This window comes from Scomber japonicus, chromosome 11 (genome assembly GCF_027409825.1).
Source record: "Scomber japonicus isolate fScoJap1 chromosome 11, fScoJap1.pri, whole genome shotgun sequence".
NCBI lineage: Eukaryota > Metazoa > Chordata > Actinopteri > Scombriformes > Scombridae > Scomber > Scomber japonicus.
Genome location: NC_070588.1, coordinates 31,763,487 through 31,783,848, shown reverse-complemented (window position 1 = coordinate 31,783,848; position 20,362 = coordinate 31,763,487). Strand labels below are relative to the sequence as shown.

The window sequence follows — 20,362 nt, the reverse complement described above, 5'->3', positions numbered from 1 at the left end:
GACATTACCATCCCTGGAGGCAAAAATAGACTGGACTTATTGCTAATGTTGTATTTAGGGTATTTATTTTTTGGTTTATTTGTTATAATCAGTGTGTTGTAGACTTGAGTAGTTGATATCGTGATAAGACTACATCTCATCTTAGAACTTGGATATTGTGATATGGCAGAAGTGTTGTCTTTTCCTGGTTTTAAAGGCTGCTTTACAATAAAATGATGTAATTTTCTGATCTTACTGTTCTAGTTGTTCTGTTACTTGCCTTTAACCACTTTGTCATTATATCTTAATTACTGATGATTATTTATCAAAAATCTTATTGTGCAGATATTTTGTGAAAGCACCAACACTCATCCCTACAATATTGTTGCACTATCAATATTGAGGTATTTGGTATCAAATATTGTGATACATGATTTGATCTATATGGCCCAGCCCTAGGTTACAGGTACAGGTGTTACTGATCATTCCCTCCTGGCATACTATTTCATGCAATATCACACCAAATGGTGACGTAAGAGTACAATCTGAAAGCTGTTTCATGGGACCTTTAACATTTAGTCAGGCTAATCAAACAACAGAGCAGCTAAAGTGAGGCTTAAAATACTTCTCTAGGGGTATTCACTGTTCGTGAATCCGTAAACCATGTCACAGCCACTGAGCACAAAAGGCAGTTTTGATTTTCAACTTTTCAACCAATACTGTATTTGGTCTCAGTCATAAGAAGTGCTGAGTCTCTGTGGGCCTCTGTCTAGTGCGTTCTCCCCCATTTGAATAATAATTGAACGATGTCATAGAGCCGCAAACGACAGCAGAACAGAGTGAATTAGAGAGTATTTAATAAATAAAAAATCCTGTCTGTGAGTATTACAAACCTTTACATGGTATTCTGGCTTCTGATAAGCCTTAAAATGCATTATTTTTGTAGACAACTTGATTTCCTGGTTCATATTTCATTGTCTATCTGGTACCATAAACAACATACTCTAACCACTGCACTCCCTCAACTGTTTGAACAGAGGGACAATTTTGGACTGAATGCAGCCTAAGATCTTGATTCCAAGCAAATTCTTTTAAAACCCTGTTTCATGCTGGAGATTCAGCAGTGTGTGTCACTGCATATCGTGTATTATTGGTTCGATGTTAACCCAGGAGACCTTTTCTTTCCTTCATGACAGGCTCTAAACTTGATAACCTTTCGCCCACATAAGAAGAAGCTGATAAAAAGAGACAAAATGTGGTGAGAACAGGCAGAGGTGCGCACCAACAAGAAACAAGTGTAGAGGACTGTTGTTGTGGAGTGTGAAGGTCATTCCTCCTCCTCCTCATTGATTTATTTTGCTCTACTGCAGCTGAAAATACACCAGTTATACTGTATCTGGTCGGTTGGAGAAGGCTTCACTGTGTTTTTGGAAGAACAGGATTGCTGGCTTAGAACAATGTAAACCCATTCAAATCCAGCACACTACTCCTTACTGCTGTGATCAGGCCCACTAAACAACATTACTATCCATTGTTCTTGTCGTCCTTTTGCTGGATGAAGTAAGGGTTATGTAATCTTTTAACCTAAAACTTTTTGAACATGTTAATATTGTATAAGGTCACCAACAAATAAATAAAATGAAATAGAAATTACAGAAAAAGTCAAATTAGTATCTGTATATCATTAAAACAGCACTAACTCCATTTCCTCTTCCAATTCATAAAGAATACCGTCATATACCATTTACAACTGTAGTAATCCTGCATTAATATTTCCATTAATTTAAATGGAATATTTTGATGTTAGCTGAGGATGTGTCACTACTTGTGACTTGTGGCATTCAGTTGCTACTTTTGTTTATGGCTCATTTTTAGAAGCTCTTTGAGTTGTTTCTCATTCTACATTGCAGAGCATATAAAACTGGATGTTATGATAATGTGAGTGCTTCTTTGTCCCACCTTACAACACATAAGATACAACACACTGGCCAGCATGACATTTCAAATTGGAAAACACAATTGTTGTCCTTAATATGTTCATTGCACACCAAAACTAAAACAAAGGAAGTGAAATAAAAAAGTGCGGTGTGACTGCTGCAGATTATGCTTTGACTTGTTCATATTTGCTTCTGCATCTCTAATTTCAATACGAAATCCAAATGTCAGCCTCTATGCAGTTTTCCCATCCACCCACCACCTAATATAAACAAGCATGTATCTTCTCTGAATAACCTTTTTGAATTCATTCTTCACCTCAAACAGCAGGGGAAATAAATTTCCATTATTCCCTCAGTCGTCCCTGTTCAGCTGCTCTTTATTGTGCTCGCTGTAATGTGACGGTAATCTGCTGCTGTGTATGAATGGGGCTTTATCTGTGCTGAGAAAAGTGTCTTTTTACAGGTTGTGTTGCAGTGGGTATTGAGCTCATTAAATACTCTCTAATTCACTCTGTTCTGCTGTCGTTTGCGGCTCTATGGCATCGCTCAATTATTATTCAAATGGGGGAGAACGCACTAGACAGAGGCCCACAGAGACTCAGCACTTCTTATGACTGAGACCAAATACAGTATTGGTTGAAAAGTTGAATATCAAAACTGCCTTTTGTGCTCAGTGGCTGTGACATGGTTTACAGATCCAAGTATTTTAAGCCTCACTATAGCTGCTCTGTTGTTTGATTAGCCTGACTAAATGTTAAAGGTCCCATGAAACAGCTTTCAGATCAGAGTCTTATGTTGCCATTTGGTGTGATGTTGCATGAAACAGAATGCTGGTAGGAACTTGAGAATAGGAGGGATGTGATTTGGGAGTTAAAAGGTTGGTGGATAAAGAATACTTGACACTGGAATCATAGGGATGAGTGCACTAATGTAAAAGTTTGAGTTGTTTGCCAAAGGATGGTGTGTTTTAATGTGTGTTCCCTTACTTCATGTCTGCTACTAATTTGAATTTCTTAACCATCCTCATTGAACAAAGGTCACATGACATAATATAAAGTATCACTCATTTTTCTTTTGTATCACTTCCACATGCAGGGAAGATGAATGAGGACAAAGAGGAAGAGCCAGCTTGTTATTTTTTTACATACATGTTATTTTAAAGAGTGACCAGACAGCAGTCTATAAAGCTATTTCAGTGTCTCTCCCTTTAGAAGTCTGACCACAGCTAGATTCACTGAGTGTGTGCTGCACTGGTAACCACACCAACAGTGATGTCCCAGTGTGCTAACATACCCTGGAGTACACATCAACATCACTGCAGCAAAGTGAGAAGTTGAATCACTGGAGGTTAGCACTAGAGTTACACTAGAGTTTCTGCTGCTCTTAAGTGAAGCTTCACAGGAAATAAAAAAGGTGGGATTGTCACATTTTCAAAAATGTGGAAATTCATTTTATAACTTATAGTACAGCGATGTGTAAGGGGAAATAGTGGAACAGACACAGAAACACAAGATAACACTATGAGAAATGATTGTTCTTAGTGTTTCTGTCCTTGAAATAGATGAGGATAATGTATAAGGAGATTACAAAGAAGAAAAGTATTTGCCTTTTCCTTTCCATGGTCTGTGTTCTCTGGATTGCTATATGTGTATGCCTTTCTACACACTATGTGTACAATTATACATGTATTACATTTAGTATAACAGATTCACATTGTTTTTCATTGTCATCTTACCTTTCTTATTCTAATGTGTCACTGTCTGGTGTAGTCACATACCTATTCTGATTTACTCTGTACATTTATACTGTGCTTTATATTTGAAAAGGCCTTGTACATTAAAGAATAATCTTGTATATTGCACACTTTGTAGTTTACCAGTATTCTTACAATGTACATGCTTTCCCAGATATTACTGCCATTTCCCCATAGTGTCTTAATGCTTAATCACATGTCCTGATATTAAAATAGATACTTATGCTCTAATCCCAAGATTCACTCACTGAAAAAGACACTCACCCACTCACTAATTTTGGTATTGCACTCAATGGTACAAGAATCTTTCCAGGTTAATGATGATGTAAAATTAAACCATGAGCATCTTTTTAAAATGAGACTTTAACATTTAAAGTTTAAATTCAATTTTGAAATATTGAAATTGATCTTTAAGAAAATTACAAGTTTATAACAGTATGCAGTTGTGGTTATAGGAATTCACCTTTTATCTTCTGTCATGTAATAGATGCCAGTGGTTATTAACTTACCGAAATAAGGACTTTGCCAGTGCACATCACAATGAAAGCTGGCTCCAATAAAAACCTTTACATTGCATGAAATAAAGCCAAAAGTCGCAACCAAAAAAAAAAGGTCACATATTCTAATATTTTGTTGGACTGCCTTTAGCTTATTACAGCACACTTTCACTGTGGCATTGTTTCAATAAGCTTTTGCAATGTCACAAAATTTATTTCCGTCCAGTGTTGCATTCATTTTTCACTAAGATCTTTTGATTGATTGTATTGATGATGGGAGAGTTGAACAACTGCACAAAGCATTCTCCAGCACCAACTACAGCAACCCCAGATCATAGCACTGCCCCCACAGGCTTATACAGTAGACACTAGGCATGATGGGTGCATCACTTCATCTGCCTCTCTTCTTACTCTGATGCGCCCATCACTCTGGAACAGGGTCAGTCTGGACCCATCAGACCACATGACCAGATACTTCCATTGCTCCAGAGTCCAATCTTTATCAAATCATAAAAAAGCAACAGTAGAACTCAGGGCTATGTTTAATACGGGTATGCATGTATTAAACATTCTCTCGCACATCAGGGTAAGAAGAGAGGCACATGAAGTGATGCACCCATCTTGCCTAGTGTCTACTGTACAAGCATGTGCTATGATCTGGGGTTGCTACAGTTGTTCAGGTCTAGGTTCAGCAACATTATGTGCCCAAAGAATGAGGTCAGCTGACTACCTGAATATACTGAATGACCAGGTTATTCCATCAATGGATTTTTTCTTCCCTGATGGCACGGGCATATTCCAAGATGACAATGCCAGTGGTTCAGGGAGCATGAGACATCATTTTCACACATGGATTGGCCCCCACAGTGTCCAGACCCTCATCCCACTGCGAATGGTGGTCCAACGAAATATTAGAGTGTGTGACCTTTCTTTTTTTTGGCCAGGCAGTGTATATCACAATGCTAAAACTATTGAGACTGTTCAGTTTTGAGGAGAATGATCAGAATCAATGAATTATCAAGACTTGCAGATGTATTGTGGTCAGGTTGGATATAGTTTTTCTTGCCTTTATGAGTTCCTCACACTTCTTTACCTTTTCCCACAGACGATCACAAATTCAGTGAGGCCACAGCAGTGCTGTTCACCTGGATCGACCGAGGTGAAGTCAACCGCCGCACCGCCAATCACTTCTACTCCATGATCCAGTCAGCCAACAGCCATGTTCGCCGGCTCATGAGTGAGAAAGCCCAGCATGAGGAGGAGCTGGAGTGTGCCAAAGAGATCTTCAAGAATGCCTTGGTGGCCATATTAACACAGTGTAAGGAGGCTTATTTATTTTCAACACATCTCACATCTCAGAATCTTGCAGGCAGATGGCACCACATAGGAACAGTCAATCAGGTAATTTCTTCTCATGACTATCTGCTTAGACTACAAATAGTTTGTTCTGTCTTTCATAATGCTTCATCATTTAATCATTTCATATGTTATCATACTATCAAATGACTTCTTATATTATGGTCTACTTTCTATATGAATTCAGTCATAGTTCTGGGACTAAAGTTTTTGACATCATGGAGATCTAAATTATGATCATAACAGCAACCATGACAGTGAAAAACTTAGTGTAGAGTTCTGATAAAATTTTTATGTGAAAAGTTAATCCTACTAGCTTGTTAACAAAAAGCAGCTCAAATTAAAAATAAAGAAATAGTCAGTAGTGTGGGGTATAATGCAATAAAATGCAGCAGCTACAGTGAGTTGTTAGATGAAGAGATGCAATTGACGGCCTGCACACCTCCAACTCCTTTTACTGCCCCCTGCTGTTGTGGCCTGTACAGCATATGATTGTGATTATTATTGTCTGACTTCTTTATTAATTAAAACAATGTGTTTGTTTAGCTGTTATATAAATAGATAAAACAGCTGTTGTATTAAACGTACTATTATCATGGTAACCATGGGTGTCGAAATTATAAAGATTATAAATTTAAGCTTGACAGATAACAAAGGTGGAAATATAAGAGAAATATCATTTTAAGAGCAATTTATTGTAGGTTTAGGCTAGTTCCTGCAGCCAGGAACATTAATTTGAATATATATACAGTTTTGGTTTTTCAAACTATTCATTTCAGAATTAACTGTTACAGTAGTTTAGATTGGAACTGCGTTTATTAAGCAGAATTTAAATAGGAATTAAACCTATTTCTAAGCCACTATGTTTTGATCTTTATCATACCTTTGAACTTTTGAATTAGCTGTTGATCTGTCTAAATCAGTCATTTCAGAATTTGAAAAATACCTTAAGCTGAGCTCAGCTATAATACTTTGTTAAAGAATCTATGGTATCCATCCATCCATCCATCCTCTTCCGCTTATCCGGGGTCGGGTCCCGGGGGCAGCAGCCTAAGCAGGGAAGCCCAGACTTCCCTCTCCGCAGCCACTTCGTCCAGCTCTTCCCAGGGGATCCCGAGGCGTTCCCAGGCCAGCCGAGAGACATAGTCTCTCCAGCGTGTCCTGGGTCTTCCTCGGGGTCTCCTACCGGTGGGACGTGCCCTGAACACCTCACCAGGGAGGCGTCCGGGAGGCATCCTGATTAGATGCCCGAGCCACCTCATCTGGCTCCTCTTGATGCGGAGGAGCAGCGGGTCTACTCCAAGCTCCCTCCGGATAACTGAGCTTCTCAACCTATCTCTAAGGGTTAGCGATCTTGTTCTTTCGGTCACTACCTAAAGCTCATGACCATAGGTGAGGGTAGGAACGAAGATCGACTGGTAAATCGAGAGCTTCGCCTTTCGGCTCAGCTCTCTCTTCACCACGACGGATCTGTGCAGAGTCCGCATTACTGCAGACACTGCACCAATCCGCCTGTCGATCTCACGCTCCATCCTTCCCTCACTCGTGAACAAGACCCTGAGGTACATGAACTCCTCCACTTGAGGCAGAATCTCATCCCCAACCCGAAGAGTGCACTCCACCCTTTTCCAGTTGAGGACCATGGACTCGGATTTGGAGGTGCTGATTCTCATCCGCTTCACACTCGGCTGCGAACCCATCCAGTGAGAGCTGGAGGTCACGGTCTGATGAACAGGACACACATCATCCGCAAAAAGCAGTGACCCAATCCTGAGGTCACCCCCTCCACAACCTGGCTGCGCCTAGAAATCCTGTCCATAGAAATTATGAACAGGATCGTGACAAAGGGCAGCCCTGGTGGAGTCCAACCCTCACTGGAAACAAGTCCGACTTATTGCCAGCAATGTGGACCAAGCTCTGACACCGGTCATACAGGGAACAGACAGCCCTTATCAGGGGGTCCGATACCCCGTATTCCCGGAGAACCCCCCACAGTATTCCCCGAGGGACACGGTTGAATGCCTTCTCCAAGTCCACAAAACACATGTGGACTGGTTGGGCAAACTCCCATGCACCCTCAAGGATCCTGCAGAGGGTGTAGAGCTGGTCCACTGTTCCACGGCCTGGACGAAAACCACACTGCTCCTCCTGAATCCGAGGTTCGACTATCCGACGGACCCTCCTCTCCAGCACCCCCGAATAGACCTTACCAGGGAGGCTGAGGAGTGTGATTCCCTTGTAATTGGAACACACCCTCCGGTCCCCTTTCTTAAAAAGAGGGACCACCACCCCAGTCTGCCAATCCAGAGGCACTGCCCCTGATGTCCACGCGATGCTGCAGTCGTGTCAATCATTGACAGCCCCACAACATCCAGGGCCTTGAGGAACTCGGGGTGGATTTCATCCATCCCCGGGGCCCTCCCACCGAGGAGCTTTTTAACCACCTCGGCGACCTCCCTCCCAGAGATAGGAGAGTCCACACCCAAGTCCCCCGGCCCTGCTTCCTTACCGGAAGGCGTGTCGGTGGGATTGAGGATGTCTTTGAAGTATTCCTTCCACCGATCCACAATGTCCCAAGTCGAGGTCAGTCCCCACCGTACACAGTGTTTACGGCACACTGCTTCCGAGTCGCCGGATGGTGGTCCAGAATCTCTTCGAAGCCATCCGGAAGTCTTTTTCCATGGCCTCACTGAACTCCTCCCATGTCCGGGTTTTTGCCTCAGCGACCGCCCTAGCTGCGCTTCGCTTTGTCTGCTGCATCCGGAGTCCTACAGGCCAAAAAGGCCCTATAGGACTCCTTCTACAGCTTGACGGCATCCCTCACCACCGGTGTCCACCAGCGGGTTCGGGGATTGCCGCCCCGACAGGCACCGACCACCTTGCGGCCACAGCTCCGGTCAGCCGCCTTAACAATGGAGGCACGGAACATGGCCCACTCGGACTCAATGTCCCCCGCCTCCCCCGGTACGTGGTCGAAGCTCTCCCTAAGGTGGGAGTTGAAACGCTCTCTGACAGGAGACTCTGCCAGACGTTCCCAGCAGACCCTCACAATGCGTTTGAGTCTGCCAGGTCTGACTGGCATCCTCCCCCACCATCGGACCAGGTTGACCAGGTGGTGATCAGTTGACAGCTCCGCCCCTCTCTTTCACCCGAGTGTCCAAGACATGGGGCCGCAAGTCCGACGACACGACTACAAAGTCAATCATCGAACTGCGGCCTAGGGTGTCCTGGTGCCAAGTGCACATATGGACACCCTTATGCTTGAACATGGTGTTCGTTATGGACAATCCGTGACTAGCACAGAAGTCCAATAACAGAACACTGCTCGGGTTCAGATCGGGGGGGCCGTTCCTCCTAATCACACCCTTCCAGGTCTCACTGTCGCTACCAACATGGACGTTGAAGTCCCCCAGCAGAACGAGGGAATCCCCAGGGGGAGTGTTTTCCAGCACCCCCTCCAAGGAGTCCGAAAAGGCTGGATACTCTGAGCTGCTGTTTGGACCATAGGCACAAACAACAGTCAGGATCCGTCCCCCCACCCGAAGGCGGAGGGAGGCTACCCTCTCGTCTACCGGGGTAAACTCCAACATACAGGCACCAAGCCGGGGGACAATAAGTATTGCCACCCCTGCCCGGGGCCTCTCACCAGTGGCAACTCCAGAGTGGACGAGAGTCCAACCCCTCTCGAGGAGACTGGTTCCAGAGCCCTTGCTGTGCGTTGAGGTGAGGCCGACTATATCTAGCCGGAACTTCTCAACCTCACGCACCAGCTCAGGCTCCTTCCCCACCAGAGAGGTGACGTTCCACGTCCTTAGAGCTAGCTTCTGCAGCCGAGGATCGGACCGCCAAGGTCCCAGCCTTCGGCTGCCGCCCAGTTCACACTGCACCCGACCCCTTTGGCCCCTCTCACTGGTGGTGGGTCTGTGGGAGCGGGGTCCCATGTCCCTTATTCGGGCTGTGCCCGGCCGGGCCCCATGGGCGAAGGCCCGGCCACCAGGTGCTCGCCTCCGAGCCCCACCCCCAGGCCTGGCTCCAGGGGGGGGGGCCCGATGACCAGCATCCAGGCAAGGGACACGAAAAACCAATTATCTTGCTCGTCATTGGGGTTTTCTGACCTACCTTTTGTCTGGCCCCTCCCCCCGGACCTGTTTGCCATGGGAGACCCTATCAGGGGCATATAGCCCCCGACAACTGAGCTCCTGGGGTCATTGGGACATGCAAACCCCTCCACCACGATAAGGTAGTAGCTCAGGGAGGGGGAATCTATGGTAATAAGTTATAAAGTCAGCTCTTGGAGCAGTGATAATAAGGGTTTGACCAGAATGTATTTTTGATTATTTTGTATCCCATTGTTGTAAATAGTGTGTGGTGATGTTTTAAAATGTTTAAGTATGCATGCCAGTAAGTATTTCCAAGGATTAGCCCCATCACTACAGCATCACCATACAGTGTGACTGCATTCATCATTCCAGTCCCTCACATTACCGCAGGGTGATGCAGTCACAGATTATGAAGGTACAGACCATGAAGCCATTTTTACCACATCCATTTTAAAGTCTGCAAGTCATTTGCTCTGCAAGGATATCAGCCCAGTCTCCATGACAACACTCCCCTATCTCTCTCACCATCAGCTCCATTATCTTCAGGCACTGTGATTAGGTCAGTTGCACAAGGTTTTAGAGTCAGTAGTGTGACAACACTCTGATCTTTTCCTAGGTTTCAGAAAATGCCAACACACAATACAGATAACCACAGCTCCTATTTTGAATGCATGTGACTCCACTTTGAAATTGCTCTAGTGTTAACCATTACTCATTCACTGTCACTTCTCATAGTCTTCCCATTTAAAGCTACATTAAGTCATTTTTGACCACAAGGGGGCAGTCACAGAAACACAGCTGACATATCACATTTGGCAGATGAAGCTACATGATTATTCAGTTTGTTTGTGTCAACCTGGGGCCATATTAATCAATTCTTCTTGTCAGAGCAATAAATCACTCTGTGTCTACACAGAAAGCAGAGCAGTAGCAGTAATAATGCAAAGCAATAATAAATAATAATAAAAAGGCGTAAAAACATTTAATTAAGTCCCTTAACTTAGCAAATCACTCCTGTCTCTGCCTGTATTGACAAGAGCTCCTGAGGTGTCCGAACCTGTCGCCGCTCTTCTGTGTGCTCACAGTGTTAGATGATGCAGGAGACATTCAGGCAGAAACATTTACTGAGAGGAGAGCTATTTTATGAAAGCTTGATTAGACAGATTGTATAAGAATTAAGAATATAAACATAAGAACACTCATTGTTCCCACAAAAAACAACATCCTGACAGCGTTGAACTTGGAACATCCAGCTTTACAACAGTAATGAGTCTAACATTGACCACAATTAAAGATAAAGAACATCATCAGAGAGAATTTAGTGTAATAGGAGGGTGACCCCTTGCTATGGATGACATCATTTCTTATGAATGAACTTACTCAATATGTCCAAAGTCATTGGGTGACAGCTGATTGTCTGTGTTTAAGTGCTGATATCAAAACATGTATTTAACAAAGCAGCTCATTTAGAAGAAAATGGATATTTGCCATTAGTTCAATGTGCATGTCAACATTTAAACACGTCTTGTAAGTCTGTTGGAGGCTTGTGTGAGGGAGTTCACAGGAGTAAGTACTTTCTGTCTGTCTGTCTGTCAGTCTGTCTGTCTGTCTGTCCGGCCATCCGGCCGGCTGGCTGGTGGCTGGCTGGCTGGCTGTTGATCTTGTGGCTACATCAGAGAAAGTCTTGAGTACAGAAACTACACGGATGTCTGAAATGTGTTGATGATGCTTTATATTCATACAGGTTTGACAAGTAAGAATGACATCACTGCTGAAAAAGTTTGAGATGATTGGCAGCAAATAAAATGTCAGAGCTCTACTTTGAGGGTCAACATTTAAACACAGAATGTATGGATGTTATAACTGCATACTCCAATTCAATTCCCTCCAGTCTTATTTTGGTGCATACAAATTAATTACATTAACTTACATCCACCTAACTGAAACATATAATATGACATGTAACACCCATATTGTGTATTGAATCCAACCAAAAAAACATCCATTCTGTATAAATGTTGCCTTGTCAGTCTTGAAGGAACTAAAGCTGCAGGTGATGAAATGTAAGTACAAAGCACTGACCAGGAGGGAGACCTGGTCATCACATGACTCACTTTAACTGACACCCTTTCACCCACACAAGATATTGTTTTGTTTTTTTAAAGGAGGACAAATGATATTTTCAGTGGGTAAAAATCTTCAAGTATAATGGACCTGTACTGTTCATTAGGGGTCCAGTCCATTTTCCTCCTTAACCCACACCTTGTGAATTTGCACCCCATTCCCATAATGTATAATCACATAAAATTGTATTTCTACTGAATGTTTATCAAACTGATATTTTGAATTACAGTAAAGACAAATCTGTGATATACAATAACATTTGCTTTATTGATCCTGAAAATAAACTTTGTCATTGTGTCATCATTTGCTCAGAAAGTCAGAACTCATGGGGCTAGCTGTACTGGAAACAAGTGTAATACTGTTTGCATCAATGCTCTAATCATCAAATGTCATGTGACTTTCACTCTTGCTAAAACTAGTATTTATGTTTCAGTTGTTACTGTTGGCCCTAAGAATAGAATAAGTAAGAAGCTGTAATATTCACCTTCATCTCATCCTCTAACTTCATGATCAGTGCACAAATGGTTATACAGCTGTTTATCACAGTGCAGGTTCTGCAGGCTGCAGTCTGAGCTGCAAGTAACAGACAATTTCATCAAAATTCTCAGGTCACAGCAGAGCCAAACGAATATGTACAGAAATCTAAGACACAGGACAGTCAGTTCTTCCACAAACCATTTCCATCAGAACATGCAACCTGCACACAGAAGGGCCCCAGCTGGCCGGTGGGTTCAAACCCTGAACCCTCTTGCTCTGAGGCATCAGTGCTGCCCAACTGGTGGAAATTTTAGACAAATGTGTGTTTACAACTGTGCATAAACAGTTTGGTGAAGACCCATTCCTGTTTCATCATACCTGCGTTTCTCTCAAGGTGCTGATAAATGAATGTTGCATCATCACCACTATCTGCTCGTCTTAGTGGTGTTAAGACAAGCTGAGCACATTATCAATTGGTTGCAAAAAAAATCCTTTTAAGCTCTTTACACTGAAAACAGATTTGCAACACTAACACCAAGCAGTCAGTTATATTGAATATTATAAGTACAGTACAATATTATACAATTTAAAGATGCTTGTAATATAATGATTTCAGTAACTCCTGAAATATCATCATTTCAAAATGTTTTTTAAAATCACTTTTAGCACTGCATTTACAAATACACAGCAGTGTAATGAATGAGATTAGTTATTATTTAAAACTCCAGACCAGCCAATCAATTTGAGGGTGATAGCAGATTTTAACTCTGTGCTTTCAGTTTTAATACTTCAACTACCTTTTTTGTCATATATTTGGATTGTGCCTTTAAGTCTCTTAAAGTTCTCCACCATACATGTTTGGGACATATATATATATATATATATATATATATGTATATATATATATATATATATATATATATATGAATATGCAAATCATTTATCTCATCATTTCATCTCAAACAGCCTCACCCTAACCCTCAACACCTTCCACACTAGTTGTGATGTCACAAATCATGCTCATTTGCACATGCTTTAAACTCAGAATTGTGGTGAGCCCAGACAACATTTCCTCCTGATTGTGAAAACAAACTCTGCACATACATCAACACACATGTTTGAGTAGAGGAGGAATTTAGGTTTTGATCATGCTACTTTCATGTAGACAGGGCCTTTTGGAAACTAGCTCTCCTTAATTCAACAAATTGCCCGTGACTCCAGTGAAGTGTTCACCTGATTTATGAAATGCAGTCAGACAGTGGGAGAAATAAAATGATGCTACATCGTGTAACTTGCTGTTTGTATGCAAGATGTACAATCCTTCATAGTTTGACCTGAGCGAATGATGACATTGTTTTATTTATAGAGTGAACTGTTCCTTTAACATGAAAGCAATGTTGACATCAGGAGGTCTTGCTTGCTGCATTCACCCAGCCTGTGGTCAGTGTATGTCCACGGTCTCTCCTCTGTCTGCTGTATGAGCCTCAGCCAGTGCTACAACGCTACATAAATGGCTTGTTTTGTCTTGACCCTACCTCCTCCTCCTCTTCCTGTTCACCCCAAAGTCGAGCAGATCAACGCTGTTTTCACCGCTGCCACCAGGCAAAAGGCATGGGACCATTTCTCAAAAGCACAACGCAAGAACATAGACATTTGGCGCAAGCAGTGTGAGGTTGGTATACCTTTTACTGTTTTCTCCTCCCACCCTAGCCCACTTTCTTCCCTGCTGTCATTTCTGAGTCCCCATGAGAAAGCTGAGAGACAGTCCTTTTGGATTTCTTGTATTCAGTGCTCTTGTTGTTGTTTTTCTGAATGCTGCAACCTCGCAGACAGACAGACAGACAAACATCGGCCTCTGATAGCCTGAGCCTGTACACTTTTCTTTTCTCCTCCCAGCCCCAATGTAACACAAAGATCTGACGCCTCCTCGAAAGTGTGAGGTGCTGCTATGGCAACAGTGATCTCTTGGGTGAAGTCTCTGATCAATTATTCATCCAGAGTCAAATCTAGATAACAAGTAGGAATGCTTTGTATGAAGGAGAGAGGATTTGTCCATTTACAGCTCAGTCAGCCCTTGGGGGCATGCTGCAACAATCCAAATCATGGATGCTGATTCATTGATGGAGCACCCTGTAGTTTTTTTCAGCAGGGGTCTAAGTGAATCCTATATGATATATAATTACTGTAACTCTCACTGAAGCTTCATCCAAGTGAGCTCAGTATCACTGTATATAAGATTTTTGCTAAACAAAAAGAGGTAAGACTGATTGATGCACAGTACACCTTGCATGCTACAGTACCATTCTGAAAGGTTTGTTTGTGGTAAGTGTAAATGCAACAGTATTGATTTGACAGTGACAGGCATTGACAGTGCTCCTGAGGTCCTCATAGCCCAAGTCACAAAAAAAGATGCTTGTTCATTGTGACCTGCTTTATACGATGTGGTGATGTTGTGCATCATAGCCTGCCACAGTTTATGGATCATAAGCATATATGAACATAGAGTTGGCTACGTTAAGTCTTGTACACATTATTTATCTGACCTACATGGTCACCTCTTTAAGTCTTTAACACCAATTTCAGCTCTTGTCATAGGTTTAAAAAAAACTCATACTCAAACCCTTCCTTCCACAGTAAAACAGAAGAAGTAGATTTACCTCAAGTACCCTAAAACGGTGTATAAGTTGCACTGGTGTATAAGACGCAGTCTATTTGGGCTTTTCTATTAAAATCCGTGTAAAGTAAGAATAAATGTGACAGAATTTGACATACCACAGAAAAGTGTGTTGTTATGTGTAAAACTCAGCCTTTCTCTCTGCGACCAAACACTGTGGGAGTGCCCGCCGAGTTCACTGAAACTCCGCCCCCTACCAAGTGTCACCTGTCAATCAAAGTCACCACCTCTACCAGAAACATGGACGCTACGTCTGAGAGCTTTCTGCTGCTAACTCGACTGCTAGCTCGGCGGCTAACACAGCTAACTGGCTAACTGTAGACTGTAGTAGTAGTAGTGTGTGCTGAATGTATTTATACTTCTACAGCAGCAGGGGCGGGTTTATGCTAATCATCGCCGCTGACCCGCCCACTAAATCCTGAACACAGAAATGTTGAAACACAGTTTGTGAAGCCTAGCTCCACAATTCAAATCTAAATGGTTGAAATGCTTTTTACACCTTTTTTAGAAATACATTTATGACCTATTTAATGTGTTTAGAAGAAAATGTTTGAATTCACTTTACATGGTCTTTAAAGACTGGATTATTTAAATGCACCAGTAGTTATTCATTTAAAAAGTTATTTCAAAAAAATTTAAATTTAATTTGATTTAAAATCATCATATCCAGATCCAACCTCTGTATTTATTTGTTGTATAGGACACATCATTGTAGAAGACACAGCCCACTTTTAAATTAAATACATTTGTATCAAGGTGAGTCTTATACACTGTTTTTTATGGTACTTTTTGAATATATTTGTTTTAAGATTTATTTGGCAGGGATAGTCCTCATCAATTAACATTTTAGTTCACACCGCAATGTAAATGTGTCAGAGTTAGCTAAGAGACTATTTTTCAGCTGTAGTCCTCGGGCAGGTCTTGGCTCACCACTGTAAAATAATCTCAATTTCTCAATTTCTTTCAGCAAATTACATCTCCAAACTCTCCACATCTAACTGACTGCTTTTACTGAGGCCATGGGCAACTATCTCACTGATAATATAGATCTGACATGTGATGTCACTCAGGGCTGCATCTTAGGCCCAGTGCTCTTCCACATGGCAGCATCATTAGAAATGGCAACATCAATTGTAACAGTTAGGTCAACAATGTCTAGATGTGGAATAACTTAAGTTCTATCAACAACTTGAGCGCATGCATCTCTAACATACAGTAAGTATTTGAATGACAAAAGGTCTTACAGCTGAATCAAGATACAACTGATATTCTAGTTATTGGAGCAAAAGCTGAGAAAAGGTCTGACTGCCTGAGGTCATTAGTACTAAATGTGCTCCATATGGCAGCGTTTGCTTATTATGACCTTAAACTGAGGAAGAATGTATTTAAGAGACTCTAAATCTGTAAATACTTTAAAACACAACCGCAAGACATAATACTGATTTTCTCCTAAGTGTTTTTATTTTACCTACCAATACCTTGCCTTGTCTTTTTTAAGTTTAAGTGGTCCTATGTTTCTTTTTGTCGTTGTTTATTGCTCTGTCATTGATGTTTATGAATATTTACTTTTACATAAATGTCTTTGTTACATTTTCTGCAGGAATTATGCTTGAGATATACAGCTCATTGTTAGTGTAAATATATTCTTTTGTATTTTTATTTCATAATGCATGTCTTTATAAGTCCTTATCATAGTGTATATGATGTCAGCCTGTACTTCAGCAGCATGAAATACCCTAAGCTGGCTTTCATTGACTTTACATATAACATACTAATTTTCAAAGAAGTTGGTAAAGGCACCACCATTTTTCTGAACTGACAGTAGTGGCCAAAGACATACAAGGTATAAGGATTCCAAGCAAGCCAGATCATTGGCCTTAACATTGAACTATCTTTATAAACCTCTGCCATTGTTTCAGTAAATAGATGGGTAATCTCAGCAATTATTGATTACATTGTATCAAGTATTTCTCACATTCAGCTGTTGCTGCATGTATCACATTCAGTACTCTGTGTAAAATGTTTCATGTCAGGAACACAAGTGAAGTTTGTACACATGTCCATGTAATAAGATTCTCCACAACAATTCAGAATTGAAATGATGGGAGGCCTACTACCTGTCACTTGCTGGAGAGTGAAAAAATACCTACACACATATACATATAGTGAGACTAGGGAAAGGTAGCATGTAAAATATTAGTGTGAAACTATTGCAAAAAGACTTTTGGTCTTTGGAAAGGAAGAACTTTTAGGCTGCATTTAGATTGTGAGACTGAGAGACCACTGTACTGGCACAGAGCAGGAGACGATGCTGAGATTCTAGCCCAACTAAAAGCAGGGTATGCAAATGAACAACAAGCTATGTAACTCATATCACACTGCATTGTTGAATCACATATCAAATGTAATTTCACATTGCATGTAAATAACATGAAGGTGTCCAACTTATATTGAGAGGTTTATTGATTTAACTAGAGTCTAATTTTTTCCAGCAGTTAAATGTAACTAATAACAGTAAACTACAGTATCTCACAAAAGTGAGTACATCCCTCACTTTTTTGCAAATATTTTATTATATCTTTTCATGGGACAACATTATAGAAATGAAACTCTGATATAACTTAAAGTAGTGAGTGTACAGTTTGTATAGCAGTATAGATTTACTGTCCTCTGAAAATAAGTCAACACACAGCCATTCATGTCTAAACAGCTGGTAACACAAGTGAGTACACCTCACAGTGAACATGTCCAAATTGTGCCCAAACTGTCAATATTTTGTGTGACCACCATTATTATCTAGCACTATCTAGCACTTAACCCTCTTGGGCATGGAATTCACCAGAGCTGCTCAGGTTGCTGCTGGAATCATCTACCACTCCTCCATCACAGAACTGGTGGATGTTAGACACCTTGCACTCCTCCACCTTCACAGTACATGTTGGAATTCATGTTTCCCTCAATAAACTGCAGCTCCCCAGTGCCGGCAGCACTTCTGCAGCCCCAGACCATGACGCTACCACTGCCTTGCTTAACTGTAGACACTTAACTGCCGCCACACATTCTTGACACTATCTGAGCCAAACAAGTTTATCCTGGTCTCATCAGACCACAGGACATGGTTCCAGTAATCCATGTTCTTGGACTGCTTGTCTTCAGCAAACTGTTTGCGGGCTATCTTGTGCATAAGCTTCAGAAGAGACTTCTATAACTCAGGTGTAAAACCCAGCCGTGTTGAATATCCAGTGACAAGTATGAGAGAGAAAACACCAAATTTAACAGACCTGTTCCCCATTCATACCTGAAACCTGAAAATCTGTGCACTCACTACTTTAAGTGATATCAAAGTTTAATTTCTATAGTGTTGTCCCATGAAAAGATATAATCAGATATTTGCAATAATGTGAGGGGTGTACTTTCTACTTCCTAACTTCTACCATTCAAGAAAAGTTTGCGTAAGAAACCCTTAATAATCTTTTTTTTAAACAAAAACAAACAAAAAAACCTTCAAATGCATAACAATTGGAAACATGAGGAAGAGTCTATTACCATGGAAGAAAACATTAACCTACATGCTACTCTTCATTCAACTTCTTACTTGATGCCCCATGGTAAATATGACTACAGTACTCTTTAATCCCCAAACACATTATTGATGCATATAGACACAGACTTGTAAAATGCCAATGAAAGGTTATTTATATATAATTAGAATTATTATTTTTTGCATGATTAATTTTTTAATTATTCTTTTGACTTAAATAGGTGTCAACATTTTATTTTGTCTGTAAATATTCTTTTTATTTTAACCTTTTGTCACATCTTATGAAGTCGGTTTAGTTCTGACTACAAACTATCCCAACTATTACTATTCAATTTCAGAGATATCACTGATGGATGAGAGTCAATGTGATGAATTAATAATATGGACCGTATGAAGTACTGCATGACCATGTATAATGCTCTGGCTTTGGGCATTAGCACAGTTTTAGTCATGAATCTACACAGAGTTTTATGCATCTGGCCCCTGGTGATCCTCATAGTTGTTCTTCATGATTTCAGTATGCATCATGGTGATTAGAGCTGCTTGCACTGTATCTGTTTTTGATGTTTCAGGAGCTGAGAAACGCCCATAGTGAAGAGATCATGGGCATCCGACGAGAGGAGGAGATGGAGATGTCAGATGATGATTTGGATGAAAATCCCTGCAAGAAGATGCGCACTGAGGAAAATGGTATGATAGGACCTGCACAAAAACTGAGGCCTTAGCTTGGGAAGTTTCTTTTTTTCTCTGTTCCCCCTTTTTTTTCTAACATGCAGCAACACATTAAAAAAAGGTTCACATGGTTTGCTGGTGTTTAAAGTTGATGACTTATTCAGTCCTCTCCTTTAATTTCTCCTCCAGGATTGTGCGATCAAACTCAGGTGTCTCTGAAAGAGGAGAATGACTCCCTGCGTTGGCAGCTGGACGCCTACAGGAATGAGGTGGAGCTTCTGAGAAAAGAGCAGAGCAAAGGCAGCCGTCCTGATGATGATCCCACACAAACACTGACAAACTCATACACACACTCACACAGTCCAGAGGCTCAGATCCAGATGCTGCAGCAGAACATGCACAACATGCAGCAGGTAGGAAAACTCCCACTACTCCTCTTCTTGTCCTCCAGAGAATGTATGTGGCCTGATAAGCCTCACTTTCTGTTTTCTTCTCTTCACAGTGACCTGATAATAAAACTCAGCCCCAAACATGTTTGAGAAATCCTAGCTAAAAACTTTTAACTTTTAAAGTTTAGTTAGTTTTAGTTTTTACTTTTAAAGAATTTAATGTCTTTATTGTCATTGTACAAGTACAACATAATTGAAATGCAATCCTTAAAAGTTCATAATTAGCAAGCTTCTAAAAAAAACACACAATACAGGTGATAAAATTAACTACAGTTTTTTATGTTACTACTGTGGCTGAATTTAAACATTTGTCTCTTATCAGTTATGTTGTGACAATATCACATTTAATTTCTGCTGGCTTTAATATTTTGTATGTGAGGATTTCCACAATGATAATGATAATGAACCTGTCAGTTGGTTAGAGAAGCAGTGTAAACCATTTTGCTCAACAAGACTAAATGAATGCATCAATGGATCATCTGAAGGCCTGATTTCTGTATAGAAGACACCAACAATGAAAAAATGACCCGTAGATATGAAAATTGCATCATACATATCCTAAAGAAAAGCTTTCGATTTGTTGAGCTGTCGTTATCACACCTCACTGTATGAGTGCTATGAGAGCTGTAATGTGACTGGCTGAGTGAGTATCAATTAATCACCATTTCTGCTGATCTATAGTCACCTTCACTCAGCCCTTTTGTACTTTATGCTGCTGCACATATATTAACCAAAATAGCAGGTGTGCCTGGAGATGCCCACACTATCTGTGATCCCAAGACCATTTCAGTGTATGTGAGTTT

The 20,362-nt window shown here is 41.1% G+C and overlaps 1 protein-coding gene across 1 annotated transcript in view; it reads left to right on the top strand.

Annotated features, from left to right (window-relative positions):
- enox1 (ecto-NOX disulfide-thiol exchanger 1) overlaps positions 1-20,362 on the top strand; it is a 78,529-nt gene that overhangs the window by 29,267 nt on the left and 28,900 nt on the right. The window contains exons 6-9 of the mRNA XM_053328312.1: positions 5,272-5,484; positions 13,789-13,895; positions 19,011-19,128; positions 19,300-19,523. Coding sequence (XP_053184287.1) covers positions 5,272-5,484; positions 13,789-13,895; positions 19,011-19,128; positions 19,300-19,523 — 662 coding nt within the window. The remainder of the gene's footprint in view (positions 1-5,271; positions 5,485-13,788; positions 13,896-19,010; positions 19,129-19,299; positions 19,524-20,362) is intronic.